Source organism: Nannobrachium achirus (genome assembly GCF_963921795.1).
Source record: "Nannobrachium achirus genome assembly, chromosome: 5".
Taxonomy (NCBI): Eukaryota; Metazoa; Chordata; class Actinopteri; order Myctophiformes; family Myctophidae; genus Nannobrachium; species Nannobrachium achirus.
Window position 1 is genome coordinate 46,297,631 of NC_137814.1, and position 21,261 is coordinate 46,318,891.

General features: G+C 43.2%; 2 protein-coding genes across 2 annotated transcripts in view; one reads left to right on the forward strand and one right to left on the reverse strand.

Annotated features, from left to right (window-relative positions):
* Positions 1-2,954, forward strand: part of st6galnac5a (ST6 (alpha-N-acetyl-neuraminyl-2,3-beta-galactosyl-1,3)-N-acetylgalactosaminide alpha-2,6-sialyltransferase 5a) — a gene marked incomplete at both ends in the record, with an annotated part of 60,448 nt that extends 57,494 nt beyond the window's left edge. Inside the window, one exon of the mRNA XM_080725840.1 lies at positions 2,684-2,954. Coding sequence (XP_080581966.1) covers positions 2,684-2,954 — 271 coding nt within the window. The remainder of the gene's footprint in view (positions 1-2,683) is intronic.
* Positions 2,955-10,018: 7,064 nt separating this feature from the next.
* The window catches only part of pigk (phosphatidylinositol glycan anchor biosynthesis, class K), a 42,026-nt gene continuing 30,783 nt past the window's right edge, over positions 10,019-21,261 (reverse strand). The window contains exon 11 of the mRNA XM_080726715.1: positions 10,019-10,282. Coding sequence (XP_080582841.1) covers positions 10,166-10,282 — 117 coding nt within the window. The 3' untranslated portion in view covers positions 10,019-10,165. The remainder of the gene's footprint in view (positions 10,283-21,261) is intronic.

A 21,261-nucleotide genomic window follows, 5' to 3' on the forward strand; every position in this document is an offset into this window, starting at 1 on the left:
GGTCCCCAGTTAAAATATGGTTATTTTGGGGGTCGCGGCCTGAAAAGGTTGAGAACCACTGGTCTAATCAATCAGAATGAATAGAAAAGCCAGTGCAACACACCATTGATGAGATAGATGCCTATGAGCCACAAATCTATAAAACCCACAGAGCCTCTTCAAGGGCAATGCAATGAGTGGAATATAAAATAGTGGTCAATATGGAATCTGAAACTGATAGGAGAAAAGTATCCTAGTAGTAATCCCATTCTGGTCACGTGAATTCACATTATCATCATGTGTCTTCTGCAGACCGCTCTGGCCCCGAGCACTGGGTGGGCGTTAAGCAGAAAACCAAAAAGTGGAAGAGCCAATCAGCATCTGCGCTCAGTGCCCTGTGATTGACAGATGCTGTCTCTTACACATTTTTTCCACAACTCAACTGAGGGTTGTAATTATTTCCAGCTGACATTTAACCAGCCAGGAAAAAGGGGGAAAACTTAACTAATGGTAAAAACAGGCTTTCACAGTAAATTATGTAATGCCAAGGCGACCTGTCGCTGATTCTGCTGGATCTCACCCTGACGGGTGCAAATATATACAGTATTTAGGGGTCCTTGACATGAAAACGTTTGAATAACCACTGGTTTATAGCACCGCCAGGTGAGGTTTTCTTGGTCCCATGATTCATTCTGTCTGCACTCTGCACATACCTAACTAAGTCAATCTATCATTCTAGAATGACTTAGTAGCTTATAGGTCACACAGACTTGGAAGGATTCAACAGCAAAAACAGAGAGAGAGAGAGAGAGAGAGAGAGAGAGAGAGAGAGAGAGAGAGAGAGAGAGAGAGAGAGAGAGAGAGAGAGAGAGAGAGAGAGAAATTTGGATGAAGTACGATTTTATCCTTCAACCGAAAGGGGAGGATCTGGTCATTTGCATACAGGCCTGTCTCGTCCTACCTTCCAGAGAGAGGGACAGAGAAATAACAGAATGTAGACTGACGACACAAGTTAAAATGTGCTATGAAATAGGTTCTCTGTGATAACCAAAAACGTATGCTTGTATTCAAATGGTCATAACTATCATATTAAATATACAGTATGTTATCTTTTTCAATAGTGACTTCAATGATGCCTGCAAACATACTGTAACATAGGCTACGGTACATAACATTTATAAAAGATTATTAGAACACAAATCTCCACATTCCTGATTAGGATAAAAAGGAGTGTGGAGAGACTCACATGGTTGTAAATCTCAACTAGGCTAACGTTTGGTATTAGCGCTCTCTGATATTGCCTGGTTCCTTGGGACTAAGGCAGTTTATCAGATGAGAGCAATAAACAACAAAAACAGGGATGGGCAGAGGCTGCACGGCATCCTTGGTGTGTTTCTGTAACCCCAAAAGGCACATTGTCCAGGTAGCAGGGACAAGTAACTAACACAAGAGTGTTATGTTAAACTAAATACAGCAGGCGTCTTCAATGTTTTCAGGCCAAGGACCCCTTAGTTGAGAGAGAGATGAAGCAGGGACCCCGAAAACCTTTTCATAGATTCCATATGGTTTCATCATTTGACAGCACAATCCTCAGTGTATTTTGAATTCATGTCAATGTGTGTTTTCAGATATTTAACCATGCACTTGAACCATCAATACCTAATAAACTTGAGCTTTTTCACTCTGTACTTAGTCTGATCTTTTCCCACTCTACACCAAAGCTCTTTGCCGAAAATAGCCGATCTACAAGCGCACAACGCCTCGCAGCGCGAGGCGTTGTGAGCTTGTAGATCGGCTAGGGTTCAACACTTGGGTTCAAGTGGTTACTATAAAAAAGGAGAAAAAGGTTTCTATCACTCAAAGATTTGGAGGACCCCCTGTTGAAGACCCATGAAATACAGGCTAGCTGGTTAATTGCTTGGTGTTTATTCACAAAATACCCGGTGTGTTAACTACTCTGTGCCAGGCTAATCAATTAACTTCTTTCTGAGCAAAGTCCTTTCCCCCATAACTCAGACTGTAGCGCATGCATGCCTTCTGTAAATGCAAAGAATGGTGGGATATACATGACTTATTGACCTTCTTATACTTTGCTCCTGGCAGCTAAATCAGCCAGCCTCATTAGTAGTAGAGTTTTACTGAATGAACCACAGCCCACATCTGTGCCAACTCCACCAACACTTAAAGTTTATTATCGGAAAAAAGTAAACTCGTATATACAGTATTTTTTAAGAAATCATTACAGCTTTGTTGCGGGCAATATTTGAGAGCATTATTTCTCATTCATTGTTCAGGCAGGCAATAATTCAAGCGTGCATGATCGCTATCAAGAGGGAATACCAGTTAATTCCTCCTGAATAAAATCATTAGTGAAAGTTCTCATAATAACCCGAGTGTATAATTGTTATTGGACACAGTTATTGGGTACTGTATATGACTGAGATATCCACAAAAAGAAATATTAGCAGTTAGCACACAAAACAAAACAGACCACAGTCTTATAGCCTACTATAACAATGTAGACATGTATAACTAATGAGCTATAGTCAGTAAATATCACTGGTACAGCATCAGTTATCTAAACAATACAATTGCTCATTATCTTCCTTCTCGTTCCTGTCTTGACTTCTCTGTCTGTCGGCCCCCTCCCCACACACATCTTTCTTTCCATCTCTATCTTTGTCGTCCCTCCGTCCTCCCCCAGAGAGCCCCAGCACCACTCTGTCCCGTACCACTACTACGAGCCCCGCGGGCCGGACGAGTGCGCCATGTACATCTCCCACGAGCGCGGGCGGCGCGGCAGCCATCATCGCTTCATCACGGAGAAGCGGGTCTTCGCCAACTGGGCACGGACGTTTGACATCCACTTCTACCAGCCCGACTGGAGCCCCCCGCCCCTCCCTGCCAACACCACCACCCTCCCGGAGGTGGGCAGGGTCACGGCAGCGACCACCCTGGCGCCCCGGCAGACGTGACCGGCGGGAGGCACGGCGACGGTGAACGCGGAAGGGGTTCTTCCCCCGGAAGGGTCTGAGGATTGTTTGGGGATGGAAACGACCATGCTGGTCCTCTTGTGTTCAGAGCACAGTATGTAGGATGGGACGTGTGATGGCATTTGATGCGGAAAAGACCGGGATGATGTCAGAGGCGTCATTTCAGACAAAAATAGAGGGTGGCAAAAAAACGTAACCACTTAAGCCCCATTTCAAAAACAGCTAAAACAACAGATCTACAAGCTCACATCGTGTCACGATGCAACACTTTGGGAGCTCGTAGATGTACTTTTTTCTTTATATATGTTTTCAAAATATTTGCTTATAATGCATGGCCAAAATAGGGACGCCAGGTTGAAAGTGGCAAATGAATGTATGGTCACAGACAAGAAGACCATAATATGTGTCACCTGTCACATGTAGATGGTCAGGTGTGGACTGAGATGCACTCAGTGCCATATCTAATATCAGATTAATGTGCAAACAATGTTCAGAGGTGGAGACAATGTCCATAAAATAACTGGATTTTAAGTTAAATGCAAAAACCTTGGGGGTGACAATTGCCATCCCCTGGGACGCCAAATGACGCCGCTGATATCATCATTATCATGGATGATGGGAACCTGGTTCTAAGTGAAATGTTCCTGTTTTGGACAGTTCTTGAACTGGTGTGTCGTGAGTGATATACTGTACAACCTGCATAAAACCACTGTACATTCCACACTTACTAAATGCATGTTCCACTGTGGAAATCTTCAAGGTTTTGTTTGTGTGCCTACTGCCTACACATACAAGTACGGTGCTGTGTGCCCATGTACAGTATGTGTCATGTACAGTTACCCGAGACGCCGCAGAGTGAACAAACCTTTAGCATGGGCTCATCACAAAGCCTGTGACACAAAAGGATTCGGGACACGTACTGTAGCTACAAAGAGATGAATAAAGAAATAAATGCATTGCCATGCTGCAGTACACTGTAATTTAATTCAAACACGGTCTTATTTGACTTCATCGCTTTGAGAATGTATGAATTATCCATGCTCATTGCTCATACATCAAGCTATGTTGGTCGGAGGGCTTGAAGGAGAAGGTGAAAGGACAGGAGTCCATGGACCCCGCTGTAGTGTGACACTGGTTCACACTTGTCAATGACGGAGGCATGAATCATTTAGCCATCCCTCTATAGCTCCCAGTCAAACAATTCATACTGAATGCTCAACACGTTTCACATCACCAGTCAAACTCTGCAAGGGAGCACTTGTATCGTAATACTGGGACATGTCACACGTGTGCTACCGTGTGTGTGTGTGTGTGTGTGACACAGTGTCATCCTATCTGCACCTACAGAAGCTAGATGTATGTGCCGTGAGGCTTTTGTCAGATCCTGTCAACAGCTAATGGGGAAATTTATATAGCTGCGAGCTGCATTGTCGTGGAAATGCTGCGCCATGTCACACAAGACAAGCAGGAGATTAAGATTGAGAGTGCGGACGCCACAGGGGCATTTATCCAACTAAATTCAAACGCTGCTGCCGCTGTCGTGCTTCTCAGTGCCTTGCAAGAGAATGGCACACGTGTTATTGCGGGAGAAAATTGTGTTTCTTTCTTTTTTTCTTGTTTTTTTACACGCTTAGATTGATGACGATTACAGGATCTGTGCACCCTCCTCACCTCTGTCCCGCTCTTTCGTTTCCCGTATCTCAGATGATGAGAACGCTATCTGTCTGCCCTCTCTCTCCGTTTTCTCACTCTCTCTCCCTTTTTCTCACTCTCTGTGCATGTGTCATCTTCGAGCTCAACCCCGCCCCAACACCCCTTTTTTTCCCCTCTCTCTCCGAATAAGAATCAAGTGTCAGTCAGGAAAAGGGATGAGAAGCATCGTTATCTTAATGATATTTCCCGGGGCTCGGGCCCCATTGATTTTACTCTCATCTCTGTAATGTGAGTAACACGAGGTGATGTGCTTTGGGTCACACGCATCTGCGTTTACACACAGGCAACATGATTTACGGTGTGATCCAACGCTTCACAACAACAACATATTTCAGATCCAAGCTTGGCCTTTTATTGGCAAGGGAGTCTCAATTCATTACATTATGAAACATTTAGGGTGGGAGGTTGCTCATGTGAGATAAATCCATTTTGCAAAGCACGAAGGGGATTGTCGTTTGAAGGTTTCCTGCTTCCTTTCCTTTCTTCTCTACTTTGAGAAAGACATGCATCTCACATAAGGTACTTCAGAATCGTATTGCTGTAAACAAGTTTAGGATTTAATGTAACTCATAGATCAGTAAGAACTGTGGGAGAATGCAGCCTTAGCTTGGAGTCTCTTATTTTATCTCTACCTAACACAGAAGTGTGCTTTGATTCAGTAAAGATTGTATCTCTTTCATAAACAGAAAAGTGAAATACCACTTGAGCATTCTTAAACACAAAAGGTATGCAATGATTCATTCATATCGGCAAAGTGAAATAGCACTTGAGCATTCAAGGTTCTAGCTAAGTGCACAAGTTCACAGTATTATCAAGTTAATTCGGTTAATCCTCCTCCCCCTTTCTTGCACTCTGAACACTTAAGGAAACTATGTCAACAGGCTAAATAAAAGACATTTTTGAACCAAAGGATTGCAGTGGTTCATTGCTACAGAACTCTGGTTTCAGAACTCAAGATGGGGTCTAATAACGGCATGGCTTCCCTGAGGATCTCTGACATCATGTTGATGACAACAGTCTTTCCCAAATATGGAGCTGCATAATACAGTATATGTATATATAGATACACAAACGCTCTTCTAGATGGCTGGCCCCTGAGGCACCAATCCATAAAATGTGGTAGAAAAAGAACAGGGGGGAAAAGAAAAGAAATGCAGCTGTGGGTGCAAACCCTGGCCGCACCTAGAAGAAGATATCACTGTCTCTTATTGCTGCCCTTGACCTATTTGACCCATAACGGATTAACACCTAGTTTCATGAAGACCCTCCCAATCCTTTTGTGCGTTTTTACCATATCATTTTTTACCTTGACCTTTGAGACCCAAAAGCGAATAATCTCTTTCTCTCCAAGTTTCATGAAAACACGCACGCACGCACGCACCCACACACGCACACACACACACACACACACACACAGACACACACACGCACACACACACAGATAGGACCAATTACAATGCCCTGCCCCGCATTGCTGTGGGCAGGGTAATACAGATTGATACAGTACTTGCAGCTTTAGTGAAAATAGGAGGCCACTGACTCACCCTCACCTTCAATTGATGGCCGCACCTCCTGACATTTTCTCTGGGAGCATCTCTCTTCCTGTCTGGATGTAACAGCATGGTGCCTCACTGAAATAATAATGAAAGAGAGGCCGGGGCCTCTCATCAACCCCACGAGCTAAAAATAGAACCTCCCTTTGGGTCTTACAATTGAATGACTCCTTCTAGCACCCTTTGAGCTCAGCAGAGGCTGCAATAGAAGCACCTCTCATCACCTGAAGAATATGCACATAATTTGTGGTAACAGTGTGTAAGCAGCGACATGAGACACATGTTATATTCTATAGGGGGAGTTCAATATCATGCACACATCAATCACACATTGGCTCCATGTTTTCTTTCCTCCCCATCAATCAAAAACATGACATAGCCTACCGTATTAGGCGCATTATTAACCACTTAAACCCTATACTTAGCTTACCGGATTCTCAGCTCTATACACTCGTACCCCTGCTGTTTTCGCTCTACACTATATATCTTTTCAGCGCAAATCGACCAATGGTTTCTGTTGAATGACATCACAGTCATTTAAGACAGTGGTTCTCCCAGGGGGGTCCCCAAATTATTTTGAGGGGTCCCCAGATGATTAACTTAATGTGCAACATTGTTTTCTCTCTCAACAGTAAACAAACCAACATAAAGTTTAAATGTATAGAGGGTATCTGCCCATTTCTACACAGTGACAATTTAAGGACTTTTTAATACATCTCAAATGACAAATTAAACATTGGCCAAATTGTCAAATATTAGAGGCAGAAATTGTGAAAATAGCCGAACTACATGCTCACAACGCTTGTGAGCATGTAGATCTGCTATTGGATCTGTTTGGATCTTCTTCAGGAATGATTACTGAAGACAATCCAAACAGATCGAAACGTTGAAGCAATAAAACAGAGCTGAGTATACCAGTGTTGTGGACTCTATTCTTCATTCGTATTGCCGTTTGTCCAGCACCTGGGCTAGAGCGGATTTGTGCATGCACTATCACCCCCACAAAGTAATGTGTATCCTTTTAAATAAACAAATAAAAGTGTTGCTCAGACAGTAAGGGACATTGACAATTCTAGACTGGCTCCACGGTCGGGAAATCTAGGCAAGGACCCAGTTCAAATTCAATTCTGTCTGTGCGAGCTGAAGTAGGAATGAGAAGCATAAGACTTAAGGAGATGAGAGTCAATTCTGAAGTGGGTTTTAGAACAAACAAATCCATCTCTTATAGGGCTGTTTGCATTTTAGTATATCTGCTGTCAGGTATGCTGTACGTGCACAGAGGGAGGCAATGATATATGAGGCAATGATATATGAGACTAGTTGCAAAGGGATAAGATGCTGCTTTGGATATACAATATAGTGAAACCGGTGAATTTAATTGAAATCTCGTTAGCCTGATGGAAATGTTACGGAGATGCATGTGCACGAATGTAGCCCAGTGGCCTTGTGTCTTTATGTTCTGAAGCAGGCTCATCATCAGCTTTGCCAGACGTACAGTATACCTTCAAAAGGCTGGCCTTGTAAAAGCTGTTCCATCTTCAAAAAGCAGTCAGATAAGTAATTAATGCTCTGTGAAATCTCTTAAAAGAGATGAAAACCATGGAGTTCAGGAGTCAGAATACATTTCTTAGATCCAAACGTTCATCTTTAATAAGGACAACTGAAGCTCCATCAATTAAACAAACTAAAGAAATACGTTCTTTTTTTCCCCCCCATAAAAAGCCCAGTGGTCGTTGGCAGGCAATTTGATTGGAGGAAGATAGAAAATAGCAAAAGGAATACAAAGGAGAATACAGGAAGGTCCATTAGAACAAGATCATGTTTATTAAGTAATTTGCCCATTTCTTTTTTCCAATTCCAACAATTTTGTTTACCGAGGGCATCAAAATTTTATGAGAAGAAATGTAACCAAGCAAAAATGTATTCTTTAAGTTTTGCAGAGTTGCACTTTCACTTACTGTAATGTATAATTCCTGCCGCATATTCTGCTCATTTGGGACTAGAGTTTGGTGAAAGGTGCAAAGTGACGGTGTACAACTGATTTGTGAAGAATGTTCAAATCTTAAAACTTTGTCAGAAGGCAGATGTTGCACCACCACCTTCAGCACCATTAGCCCACAGTGCCAGTCGTGGAAGTCTGGCATACAGCTGGACCTGCAGATTTCCTCCTGGAAGAATCAGACTCAGAAATACAAGAGCCTCTAATAAAAAGTTGCATAAATAATGTATAAGCAAGCCAGCATGGTGGCTGACACAGCAGCTTCTCCTTACACATGGCTTCATTTTCTGACTCCATGCATTTTCCCACCTCCGCTGCGAGGCGGAGTGGCATTGGAGCGCAGATGGGCGTCCACCTATACCAAGTCGTAACTGTCGGGCAGAAACCTTGCATCTCCAAGTTTTAAAATAGTATGTTCTTCTGTAAATTAAAGCCCTACTATATCATAAGTGTTACACAAAAGTAGTGAAAATAGCCGATCTACAAGCACACAACGCCTTACGGTGCGAGGCGTTGTGTGCTTGTAGATCGGCTATTTTCACTAGTTTAACTCTATTTTAAAATAATTATAAAAAAAGGAACGGAAGGTTTTGTACATACAAGGTTTCCACCCGACAGCGACGAAATGCAGCGAAGATAAATTACCACAGCCTCAATCTGGATGCTTCGCCCATCATTCACTCCCTCCCTCCCAACAAGGAGGCCAACTCAGAGTAGGTGATTTGAGGAGAGAGAAGGATAAAAGTGACCAAGAACAGAGAAGGAAAGTGCAGCCAACAATGCATTGCATGAGTGATTCATTTGAGACGGGCTAACTGCTTTTCGTGTTATCGCACATCACGAGGAAAGGAGCCAAAGGAAAATAGCTGTCCATCATGTGGGATATAATGGCAAAAGAGTGCTGGTCTTGAGAGATAATGGATGGCGCCATGGGGGAGGGCGATTTAGCGAATGAAGATTTTGAAGGGCCCATCACGCGAGATGGGGATTATTGTGACTGTTGTCCATCAAAGGTCTGCACTGTATGTTATGAGGGTTATGTGGTGTAATGTACACTCTCATGACTCATCTCTCGTAGTTGTGCCCGGGTGTCGCTCTCCATTCCGACATGTCCCCACTCTGAAATTGACTTCTTATTGTCGGAGTGGCGACACTTCCATAGGGGTTAAGTTTAGGGTAAGGGTTAGAGATAGGGTTAGTGTTGGAATGGAGACATGTCGGAAAGGAGACATGTCGGAGTGGCGGGGTGTAACCGTTGTGCCCACACTTCCCCTTTGATCGCATTGCTGGCCTGAGTAGCACTTAGGGTGCTGAAATATGTAGAGCTGCTTGCTCTAAGAAATAAATGTAATTCTTATCTGCGTCGCAGTTCAGTGCATTTTCCCGAGAAATCAACTCAATTATACTGCAGGCTGAAGAAACAGACATAAAATAAATATACAGCATGACAAACTCACCGACGAAAGGACCCAGGAAAGTAGCTTCAGGTCTAAAATACATATTCCAATACTGTACCTGCCTTCATTCATTCACCAAGAATGCATGTATAAATTAAATATACTGTATACAGTATGTATAAAAAAAACACATCAGTTAGAACCTGTCAGTACACCATAAAGTCCCCAGTGTTCATATAACTGCCTGTCCATTTGGGTTTACTTTTTTCTTCTTCATGTAGTTATCAATCATTCACAAAGTTACATGTCAAAACGCTACCAGTGAGGCAGCGATGAGGACTAACAACCATGGTGCCTTTGCCTTATACAGTTAGCCGTCTCTACTAACCAGTCCTGTGTTCCCAGATAATGTTTGGCAGATAATTCTGCGCTTCCTTTGAGTGAAAAAGAGTAATCTGGTCAGCAGCACTGGCGAGGGCCTTTATTATTAGTCCTTCTGATTCATGCGGTGGATGAGAGCCGGTCTTCAGATCAGAAGATGTGCTTGAGGTGCTTGATGCCGTAGGTCTTGAAGAAGACGAGGATGATGAGGGTCCAAAGGCCCAGGATGAAGCCGTCTGGAGGGTGCCAGTCCTTCTGCTTGGGTTTCTGGAGGAGCGGAGAGGCACAAGGAGAGAACAAGAGGAGAGGGAGATGAGGTGAGGTTCAAAGATAAATGAGAGAAAGGAGAGAGTGGAGGAACAAGAGGAGAGGAGATGAGGTGAGGTTCAAAGATAAATTAGAGCAGGGGTGGGCAACTTTGATGATGGAGAGGGCCACTATATATTTCCACCTTCACTCCAGAGGGCCACATTGCATATTGCTACGTCCAACTTTGTCATTCTAGTATCTCATACAAAAGAAGCAAAAATAGCAGATCTACAAGCTCAAAACGCATCGCGCTGCGATGCGTTTTGAGCTTGTAGATCGGCAATTTTTTCTTCTTTTGAATTGGAATCCTGAATTATATTTTGTTATTTTTTTTATTGGAATCCTGAAATCAAACATTTTGATTTAATTTCAAACTCATTTAGTTATATACTCATGTTAACTTTATGAACCTAAATACAAGTCAAACCTCGGTTCGAAGTGGAGCGGTGAATTTGAGCAGTTCCAGGTAAATATATATATATATATATATATATATATATATATATATATATAATTGAATATTGAATATACATATTTTGGGGACCTCTCTGCGGGTCTTGACCCACAGATTGACAACATTAACCTCCCGTGGCAGGGGGAAGAGAATAGAATAGTCCCTGACTTTTTTTTCACCAATTTATATATTGACATGTGTCAATTCTTGATTGCCCGTGGCTCGCTACGGTGGCTGCATGCTTCGTGAGCCTCCACTCTAGTGGCTATCACGGGTGTGTGTGTGTGTGTGTGTGTGTGTGTGTGTGTGTGTGTGTGGTAAAAGTCCGCGCATGCGCAGATGCCGCCGTGCTGACCAACACAATTTGGACACACAAAGCCACACAAAGGGAGCTGTGCTAAAAAAGTCATTAAGCTACTAATATAGACAGACGGAATTAAAGCAGGTCATGTTTGGAATTGTAACAGCTGAAATCAATAATATATCAGTATTCTGGTATTAACCTGAGAATTAAGTGAAGGTGGGGGCCGCATGTGGCCCCCGGGCCGCCAGTTGCCCATATATGAATTAGAGGAAGGAGAGAATGAAGAAAAGAATGTGAGGGAGGAAAAATGATGACAGGAACAATAAGACAGTGTTGGGGGAGGGTGGGTATACTGTGTACATTTCTGTGCTCAGGCCTCAGATGACACTCGACCAATCAGGTCAGCATTTTAGTTAGGGAAAGTTAACCGAGTCTTTGACCAATCTGGGAACTAAATGCTTACCAATAGCTTTCTTCACAAATGTGTTCATAAAGGTGTCTACTATCACCTCTGAACTTTGTAAAACCCAACTCCCTTGGGAAACTTTGTGGGAGCCAATCGAAGTTGGCCTCTCACATTCCTTTCCGAAAAACGGCCCCCACAAAACTGTGAAAAGTGATGACTCATCACTAAACCATAGTTTTGTGGGGTACCGTTTTTAGCCCAAGGAATGTTTTTCGTGCAAAACAAATGCTTGCACTTGATTCAGAATCACGAAAAAACCCTAGTTTGACCCCTCACATGCTACAGATTTATTTTTTTGTATTATTTTTACTGTATGGTTAAGTCAATGAGATGCCAACTTCAATTGGCTCCCACAAAGTTTCCAGAGGGAGTTGGGTTTTACAAAGTTCAGAAGTGATAGTAGACACCTTTTAGGAACTTATTTGTGAAGAAAGCTATTGGTAAGCATTTAATTCCCAGATTCGTCAAAGACTCGGCCAACTTTCCCTAACTATTTGACATGTTCTCTACACTCAATTTATCTTCAATATTCTTCATTTTTTTAAGATTTTTTTTTTTTTTTTTTTGCTTTTAAGCCTGTATTGATAGGACAGTAGACTGACAGGAAATGGGGAGAGAGATGGGGAGTGACACACAGCAAAGGTCATAGGGAACGGGATTCGACCCAGTGACACGCTGTCAGTCATCAGTGCCTAAGTGACATGCACCTGGACCACCAAGCCAGCAGGCACAGTTACATGTATCCAGGGTTCCCACACATCTATACCAATTAATTTCCAAAACTTTTCCAGAATATTTAACCCGATTTCCAGGACTATATAACAATAATTCAGCTCAATAACGAGTCGCTTACTCCTATGTGCAATGCCCAAAGACAGGCAGTGTATGCCAGTGGTTCTCAACCTTTTCAGGCCGTGACCCCCGAAATAATCATATGTGAACTGGGGACCCCGGCACCCGGACGAGCACTAAGAGTAGAGGAATATTGTATAACACGGTTTTATTGTGAAAATAGCAGATCTACATGCTCACAACGTTGTGAGCATGTAGATCTGCTATTTTCACAATTTCTGCCTCTAATATTTGACAATTTGACCAATGTTTAATTTGTCATTTCAGAGGTATTAACAAAATCAATAACCGAAGACAATGCATGGCTATTTTTTCCAGGACCTTCCAGGACCCTTGATCAATTCCCAAACTTTTCCACTACTGGAAAAATATTTTTCTAATTTCAAAATATTTCCAGGAATGTCATGACCGTGGGAACCCTGTGAATCTTCAATATTCTACTGTGCACATATTCGTATCTATATTTTAAATCTTGCTGACACACAATAGCTACCATCTCTCTTTCACTCACACAACAAGCGCACAGGGCCACAAGCTGCATGTGCCCGCGTGAGGACACAAAGCGCGTGCACCCGAAGTGTCCCGAAGCTCATCAGTATACTCCCCCTGTCCTGCGTTTGCCCAACTCACTGCCACATCATCACTTTATGTATGATTAGACTTTTAAATCTCTGCGGTATTAAACATGCATCTCACAAGGAGCGCATTTATATGCTAATGCTCCGGGAATATTCCAGGGAGAGATGAGTTTTAACCTCTAAAAAAAAAATCTTCATAACTCCTCCGCAGGCGACAATGCCACAGAAAGCCTCTGAGGATACACTTAAGAGATTTGTGTTATCTCTCATTATACAAGCTGCCATTATCCAGCCAGGACATCACAAGTCAGGGGAGACGGCGGCAAACCAAGTTGTATGTTTAGACTAACTGAGCCGTTCGTTTCCTTTCTTCGGCTGTTAATTAACACAAAGCGTGGCGGTTTGTCTGCAGGCAGACGTTTAATTGCCGATTAATAATCATCATTAATAAATAGTACATTGGGTTGGGTCACGACGAGCATGGATCAATAATTCTGGGTCATTGCTGAAAACAGTTAGTGCTCCCCAGCCATAGACACACAGACACACAGACACACAGACACACACACACACACACACACACACACACACACACACACACACACACACACAGAGAGAGACAGACAGACAGACATATACACACACACACGCATGCACATGCACGCACGCAGGCATGAGAGAAGAGGCAGGCTGACAGCAGATTGGCAGGCCCCTGAGGAGGAGCAGCCTGGTGTGAAAGCCAGCCCAGAGTCATTACTGGCAAACACAAACACCATCTCACTGCTGCCAATGGAGGACAGGATGCTGCTGCAGGATCATACTAGGGGACGGAGCAGCAATTTCTGCCTTTATTAGGCATTGGCATTGTTGTAGCAAACGGACGGTTCAATGCCACTGTGTCATTATCATGATGAATGGACATTTTATTTCTACAACTGTATAATACAGTCATAGACGCAGTGCTCATCTCCTTTTAGCTCCTTCCTGAAAAGTGCTGAACCTGTTGTCTGTGTGGAGGTGGGGGTTTCAAATGGAATGATCTCTTCTATAGAGACTAGGCCTACTGGGGGCCATGCATTTCGGGAATGATGCAGGTTGTTCCATTCATACTGCTATGCGGCACAAATGTTATGCAGACCTCGGCCGGGCAGTTAAGCCGACGGGTCGGGTTTGCCAATCAGGGACTGGCTTAGCGGCAAAAACGTGGCGTGACGCTCCACCGAACCCGCGAAGCTGCCGGTTTCGGTTGGCCAATCAAGTGTTCTGCATACAATCTCCAGAACACATGGAATTGCTGCCTCTTTCTTAGACCCGCGGGCCGACAGATGAAGATATTCGTCATTTTTCGGTTCTGGGAAACCGTCGGTACATCTGAATTGACATTCCTCTGGGTTATTTGAGCCCGGGCGGTCAGACACTGTCGAGTTATGCCAGGGACACGCAAGAGATTCAGTGAATTATAGTACAGATGAATGAGCGTGGTGTACATAAAAGATGTTTACCTGCATCTTTTACGTCAAAAATCCAGGTAATGTGAGGACACGGCTAATCTTGAAGGCAGAAAAACTGAGGCCAGCGCTAAAATTGGATTACGTCTGACTCCAAATTTATTTAACAGCTCAATCAAGCCAAATCAATAGAGAGCCCCAGCCGTCCAGAATGCTAAAGCAGACGGAGACTGTGCGCTGTGGGTCAAACCAAGAGAGCTGCCCAACTCACTGCCACATCATCTAAAGAAGAGGGAACAGTGTGTTTCTGTATGGGAGTGTGTTCTGTCTGCCATATATAATTGTATATTACAGTATAACCAGACATTTGAGGACAAGTAATAAACTATGTAATTGAAAATATATATCTATATTTTTACACATAGTTACACACAATTATATACACAGTATATCCACCAGTAAGACTCCCTAATCGGGAGATAAGCGACCGTAGGTCACTTATCTCCACAAATAGAGCAAAAATTTGTTTTTCCAAAATCTTCCTGAGCATGTTGATGACATGAGTGTAGACATACTGTGTAGTGATTTTCGTGATTTTAGGGCAAAATCTGAATCGGCCTCATGGTGGCGCTAGAGGGCCATGTGAGAAATGAGGGGTGGGGTCTCCGCGCCGCCAAGGCGGACGAATAGGTACCGGCCCCGGCTCTCCCGGTCGCTCCTAGCCCGAGTTACGGCATTTTATGTGAGCTGCAGTGGCAGGGGGTCCTCCACTGGGGGCGCCACCACTTTTGCATCCGTTCTGGAGCACCAGGAGTGGGTGGTCCCCGGGAATGCCCCGTGAGCAGCCCCGTTGGGGTGGTCATTTGGTAATTTTTGCACATGTGCTCATTTTTTACACTTGGGGGTCCCCGAGGGAGCTGGGGGTCCCTGGAGCTCCGGGGGTCCTTGGAGGTTGTAGTTTGGCAGGTAAGGAGTGTGTGTGCAAAATCTGGCATGGATCGGGGCAACGGTTGCGGAGATATGAGCAGGGCAAAAGTGTGACGTGTGACGTGTGTGACGGACGGACGGACGGACGGACGGACAGACGGACACCTCGAGCAGCTTTCTGTAGTAAGTGCGACCTACGGTCGCAATAACCCCAGAGGATCTAGTCAAATTGACACCTCTATGCCTATGAATTGAGTACAAAAGGACCCCAAAGTAAACAAACCATTGTGCTTTCCTGGGTTTAAATCCTAATAGTAGAACTTGTATGTGAACTGTACTGTACTGTGCTGTGCTTTTCTTACGCAAACTTCTAATAAAGTATTCATTCAATCAATCAATCAATCAATCAATCAATCAATCAACCAACCAACAAAACCTGTATCACTGATATAAAACATGGATGTCAGAGAATGTCCTTCAATTAAATGAAAGAAACAACTAAATTCTTCTCATTTGACCATAGAGAGATTTACAATCTATGGCACTTAACACCAAGGATCAAGTATGTAAAAATATATATATATTTTGACATTTTTTAATCTGATTTGAACATGGAGGCAGATATCAGAAATGTCACAAAATGATCCTTTCACAATCTAAGAAACATTGCCAAAGTCCGACCATTTCTCTCCCAGGCTGACACGGATTAATACATGTACATTGTTTTATCACAAGCTGGCTTGATTACTGTAATGCTCTCCTGTCTACCAAAAAAAAAAAAAATTGGTTACAAGCAGCAAAAGACCAAACAGAGAGCACACATTACAACCATTTTAAAGTCCATGTCAATTAAATAAAGAATGTAAAATCCTTTTACTGGTGTTTAAATCAGTAAATGGAAATGCACCAGCCTACTTCTCTGCAATGCTTCCTAAGTACGTGCCCGGCAGGGCCCTTAGATCCTTTGGCTCTGGTCTCCTAAATGTTCCAAAGACTATAGAAAGAACAAAAAAGTTACAGAAGCAGCTTTTATCTGTTATGGTCCCAAGCATTGGAACAGACTGCCGGGGGATCAGTGGGCTTCTGAATCTGTGGATATTTTAAAAAGAAATCTCAAGACACATCTTTTTAGCATCGCTTTTACTTAGATTGCTGCATTTTCCGTCCTGCTATACCTGTTCTTTCATTAAAAACCTTTTTTCCCCTTCCTGTGAAGCGCTGCACCTGTCTGAATTGAAATAAAGCTTGATGGATCGATTGACCCAACCATGATAGTATAGGTAAAACTTAACACTGTACATAATCGTTTTAATATTATAGTAAAACAAATCTTTTGCAATAAGTATCTATTGATCGAATATTGATAATAGAAAAAGCTACTGCAGCGGTTCATAGGGATATGTACCAGTATTTGATTATTGGTAAGGTCTAGTCGAGGGATTCCCAGACCTTTGCATGCCAAGGACCTCCATAGCCATAGCCTCTGGCTGCGGCCCCCCTATAGGGAAATGGCTTAAAAGTCGAAACAACAAAACCCACATGATTTACGAGTTCACAACACATTGTATTGCGACTTTTTTATATATATTTTTTCCTTTTCATTCTCCCCCCCTATTTGTATTTTTGCTTGTGTTTGACATGACGGTGAGATACTAGTTGCACTAACTAGCATTGACAGTTATGGTCACTTTGATTTGGGCACTGTACTATATTGATATTTGTGCTTAAGGACACTATTATTCCTTCCTTTTCTTGATGTACCTTGCTCTTTACTGTACTCTGTTCTTGTTTTTCTTCTAACTTTTTCATACTTCTCTGTAACTTTGTAAATAACCTTATACTGCCTTGCTGCCTCTGGGCAACTGATTTTCCCCCTTGGGATAATAAAGGTATCTATCTAGCACTCTCACAGCCCTCCTGGTGTCCACAGCGGCCCCTTCTCTTTGAAAACCTGCGGTCTAGTCTGGATGTTCTATGAACCCATAATGCCCCAAGCCTTTAAAACAACGTCCAACAAGAATCTTTGCAAACACAGTTTGCCATGTCCAGATCAATATTTGTGTTACTTCAAGACAATACGCTCCGTGCTCATATTCAAGGCTGAAAGAACATTCAGCCAAAGCATTTTAACCCATTTAGAACGGGTACACCATTCTAAATGGGTACATTATTGTGTATCATTATTTTATGCTTTAACTATTGAAAAATAGCAGATATACAAGCTCACAGCGTGTCACCGAGTGCCGCGCTGCGAGCTTGTAGATCTGCTATTTTTGAAAAATCTTGAAAACTAGAATTTTGACCCGATTCTATAAGTGTCTTTTGAATACTTCTAAGATTTTTTGATAAACCTATGTTTCTATATCAGCAATCTAGCTCGCCATCGTCAAAGAAAAGGTCCTTTTCACTTAACTGGAGCTCAGTTAGTCTGTTCTTGAGAGACTACTATGTCAGTGGTTCTCAAACCTTTTCATGTGAAGGACCCCCAAAATGATATGTATTTGGCCACGGACCCCCATCTCAAAATATTTAGTTCCAGGGACCACCCAGAAACAAAATTTGAGTTACAAACGTTCACTTTGAAAATACATATACTGTATTCAAAGATTTGCACACATTTTCACGACTTTTTCAAAAATAGCAGATCTACAAGCTCGCAGCGCGGCACCGCGCTGTGAGCTTGTATATCTGCTATTTTTCACTGGTTAAAGCATTCAATAATTCTAGGCCTAAATGGGTTAAGGAGCGAATTAGCAGAATTATTTTTACAGACTCTTTTTCCCACAGAGACAAAGACATTTAATCAATAGGAATTGGTTATTTTAATCATGCCGTTTTAACATCAATATGAAAAAATGTCACTGTCTATTTTTGCTGCTTTCCGCGAGCTTAGCGGAGCAGAGCAGAGCCACTCTTCTGGGCCGCTTCTCAAACTGTGTCTGGGGTTGAATCAAAAGCATTGTCTAGTCTAGAGTGGCTGCGATCAGCTCCAGTGGTCACAACGTCACAGATGGAACGCAATGAATCTCGACATCTAACAAAACACTTTAGTGTTATCGTTTAAGGCCATGCAGCCCTGGGCTTTTGCTGTAAGTGTATGTCAATGAGGGGTTTGTGATAATGAATTGGTGGCTGGTAGGGCAGGTGGTACCTGGTGAGAAGGGATTGAGGATGTAGCTGTGCGTAAGATAGTGCTTACCAAAGATAGGGGGTCAGAGATGACAACAGGCTAGGGGGTGGTGCTGATAGGAGTGGAACGTCAGCGTGTGGCTCTTGGGGAGGGTTGAACTCTGACAGAGGTGGAGGACGGTGCACCATGGCTGGTGTGTGGGTGTTATGTGCGCGTAACTGAGAACCACCCCATGGGTAAAGAAGGGCAGGAGCGATGGATCGATTGCGACAGTGGGCCACGTCGTCAGCACACCGGGCACACAGGAGAGGAGCATATTGTCACTGTCGGGCAGAAACCTCGTATCGCCGAGTTTTTTCGCAAGGTAAAGCCCTGCTTCATCAGACAAGGCCGTCGCACAAAAGTAGTGAAAACAGCAGATCTACAAGCACACAACGCCTCCGCGAGGCGTTGTGTGCTTGTAGATCGGCTGTTTTCACTAGTTTAGTTCATTTTTTTTAGATGATATAAAAAACGAATGGTTTTGGACATACAAGGTTTTCACCCGACAACGACGATATGTCAGTAGATTAGAGGAGGGAGAGAGACACACAAACACACACACACTAAAGGAGGGAGAGAGAGAGACACACACATACACACACACTAAAGGAGGGAGAGAGAGAGACACACACACACACACTAAAGGAGGGAGGGAGAGAGAGAGAGACACACACACACACACACACACACACACACACACACACACACACACACACACACACACACACACACACACACACACACACACACACACACACACACACACACACACACACACACACACACACACACACTAAAGGAGAGAGACACACACACACACACAAGAGAGGAGGGAGAGAGAGAGATGCACAGAGAGAGAGGTGCAGGGAGAGCTAGAGTTGCAGCATGAGGAGACAGAGTGAGGTCGACGACAGGGACAGATGCACGAGGGAGACAGGTTTTCCATGAATAATCTCAGTATTATTAAAACAGTATGTCTGTTGCTGTTGGTCCCAGCACTTAATGTGCTCGAAGGTGCTATGAGCAAGGTTCTTACTCCTAAGTTATAGAATTAAAATTCAAAATCACTTAAAAGCAACAAGATGCTGGCGGGACTTAATCCGCAGAACTGTGCTAACCTAACAAACACACTACAGTAAGTAAGTAATGTTATAACTATGTGTCTGTGCTAGTGTACTTGGCATTATTTAGGAGGGGGGGCATGGTTAGGGAGCCCGCCTGGGGAACCAGAGACCCTGGTTGTCCCTGGTTCGATTCCAGGCCAGGGTAGCAATGTCGACGTGTGTCCCTGAGCAAGACTCTTAACCCCTAATTGCTCACACGCTCCTTGTGGGCAGCTGGGATGGGCTGAAAATACTTAATTTCCCTCTCGGGAGAAAGTAGGTAACTATTATTATTATTATTAACCCATTTAGAACGGGTACACATTTTGTGTATCATTATTTTATGCTTTAACTATTGAAAAATAGCAGATATAGAAGCTCACAGCGCGGCACCGAGTGCCGCGCTGCGAGCTCGTAGATCTGCTATTTTTGAAAAGTCGTGAACATTAGAATTTTGACCCGATTCTATAAGTGTCTTTTGAATCCTTCTAATTCTAGGCCTAAATGGGTTAGGGTTAGGGTTAGGGTTAGGGTTAACTATTATGGTTTCTCTGTGGCTGCATTGCTTTGATGTTGCGATCATCAGTACAATTCACATACCAGGCAGTGATGCAGCCAGTCATGAGGCTCTCAGAGGTATGATCTGTAGAAAGCCTGCAGGGCCTTGAGACCCTCTCCACTGAAAACTCCTGATACCGAACCATGCGTGAATAGCATCTGCTTCACCACTGGTTACCTCACCGACAGCTGGTGACGTCACTCTCAGCGTGACTGAATATCGACAGAGGCAATCGATGGGAGTGGGGAGGGTGATTTTTGATTATGTTCGAAGTTTCAAATATCCCTTGTAGAAGTTTTTTTAACTCGTCTGGGGTAGAGGAGACCTTCACACTGCTTTTAGTGCGGGGTTTAAAGTCAGTAATGTTGTGTAGGCTGTTCCAAAGACTTTGTCTGTTAATTTCCTAAATGCATAACGAGCACTCTTTTTTTATCTTCCTCGTTCCCTGACGCAAAAAGCAACATCTCGCAGCCTCAGCGCTTCTCACATGGTGCAGTCTATCTATTTTTGTGGGGACTCTTGTCATCCAGGCACTTTTTAATAACTGATAAGATGCTATCAGCACACTCATCCCCCCTCAATTGTGGCAGGATTCTCCAAACGGTGCATGCAGGACTGATTTATTAGCACGTCAGAAAGGTGTATAGCAAAGGTGAAAGAAAGGTTCAAGTATTAACGGTAATGTGCTCGTGCAAGTTCCGCAATACTTTCCACAGAGATGCTTGATTAAAATTGGCAACAATTCTGTATGTATGCATGTTTTGTCTCTAATACATAAAATAAAAATATAAAGTTTTAAAAAAATGCATAAATTGGCAACAATGACAAATTTATTATAAACCCTGTCAGTAAACCAAATTTCTGGAACCACGGCGATTTGGCTAACTAGCCTGCTATAATTGTGTATTTCAGGGTACCAATGGGGAATACTGTACTGTGTCACAACGGGACACAATATACATTGTTTTCTAGTCATTTGTCAACAAATGAATTTAGTCTTCAACAACCAAGCCAGGTAATCTTCTTATAAGAAATAAAATGTTTGTCCCCCTCCAACACGAAGTTTCTCAGTGC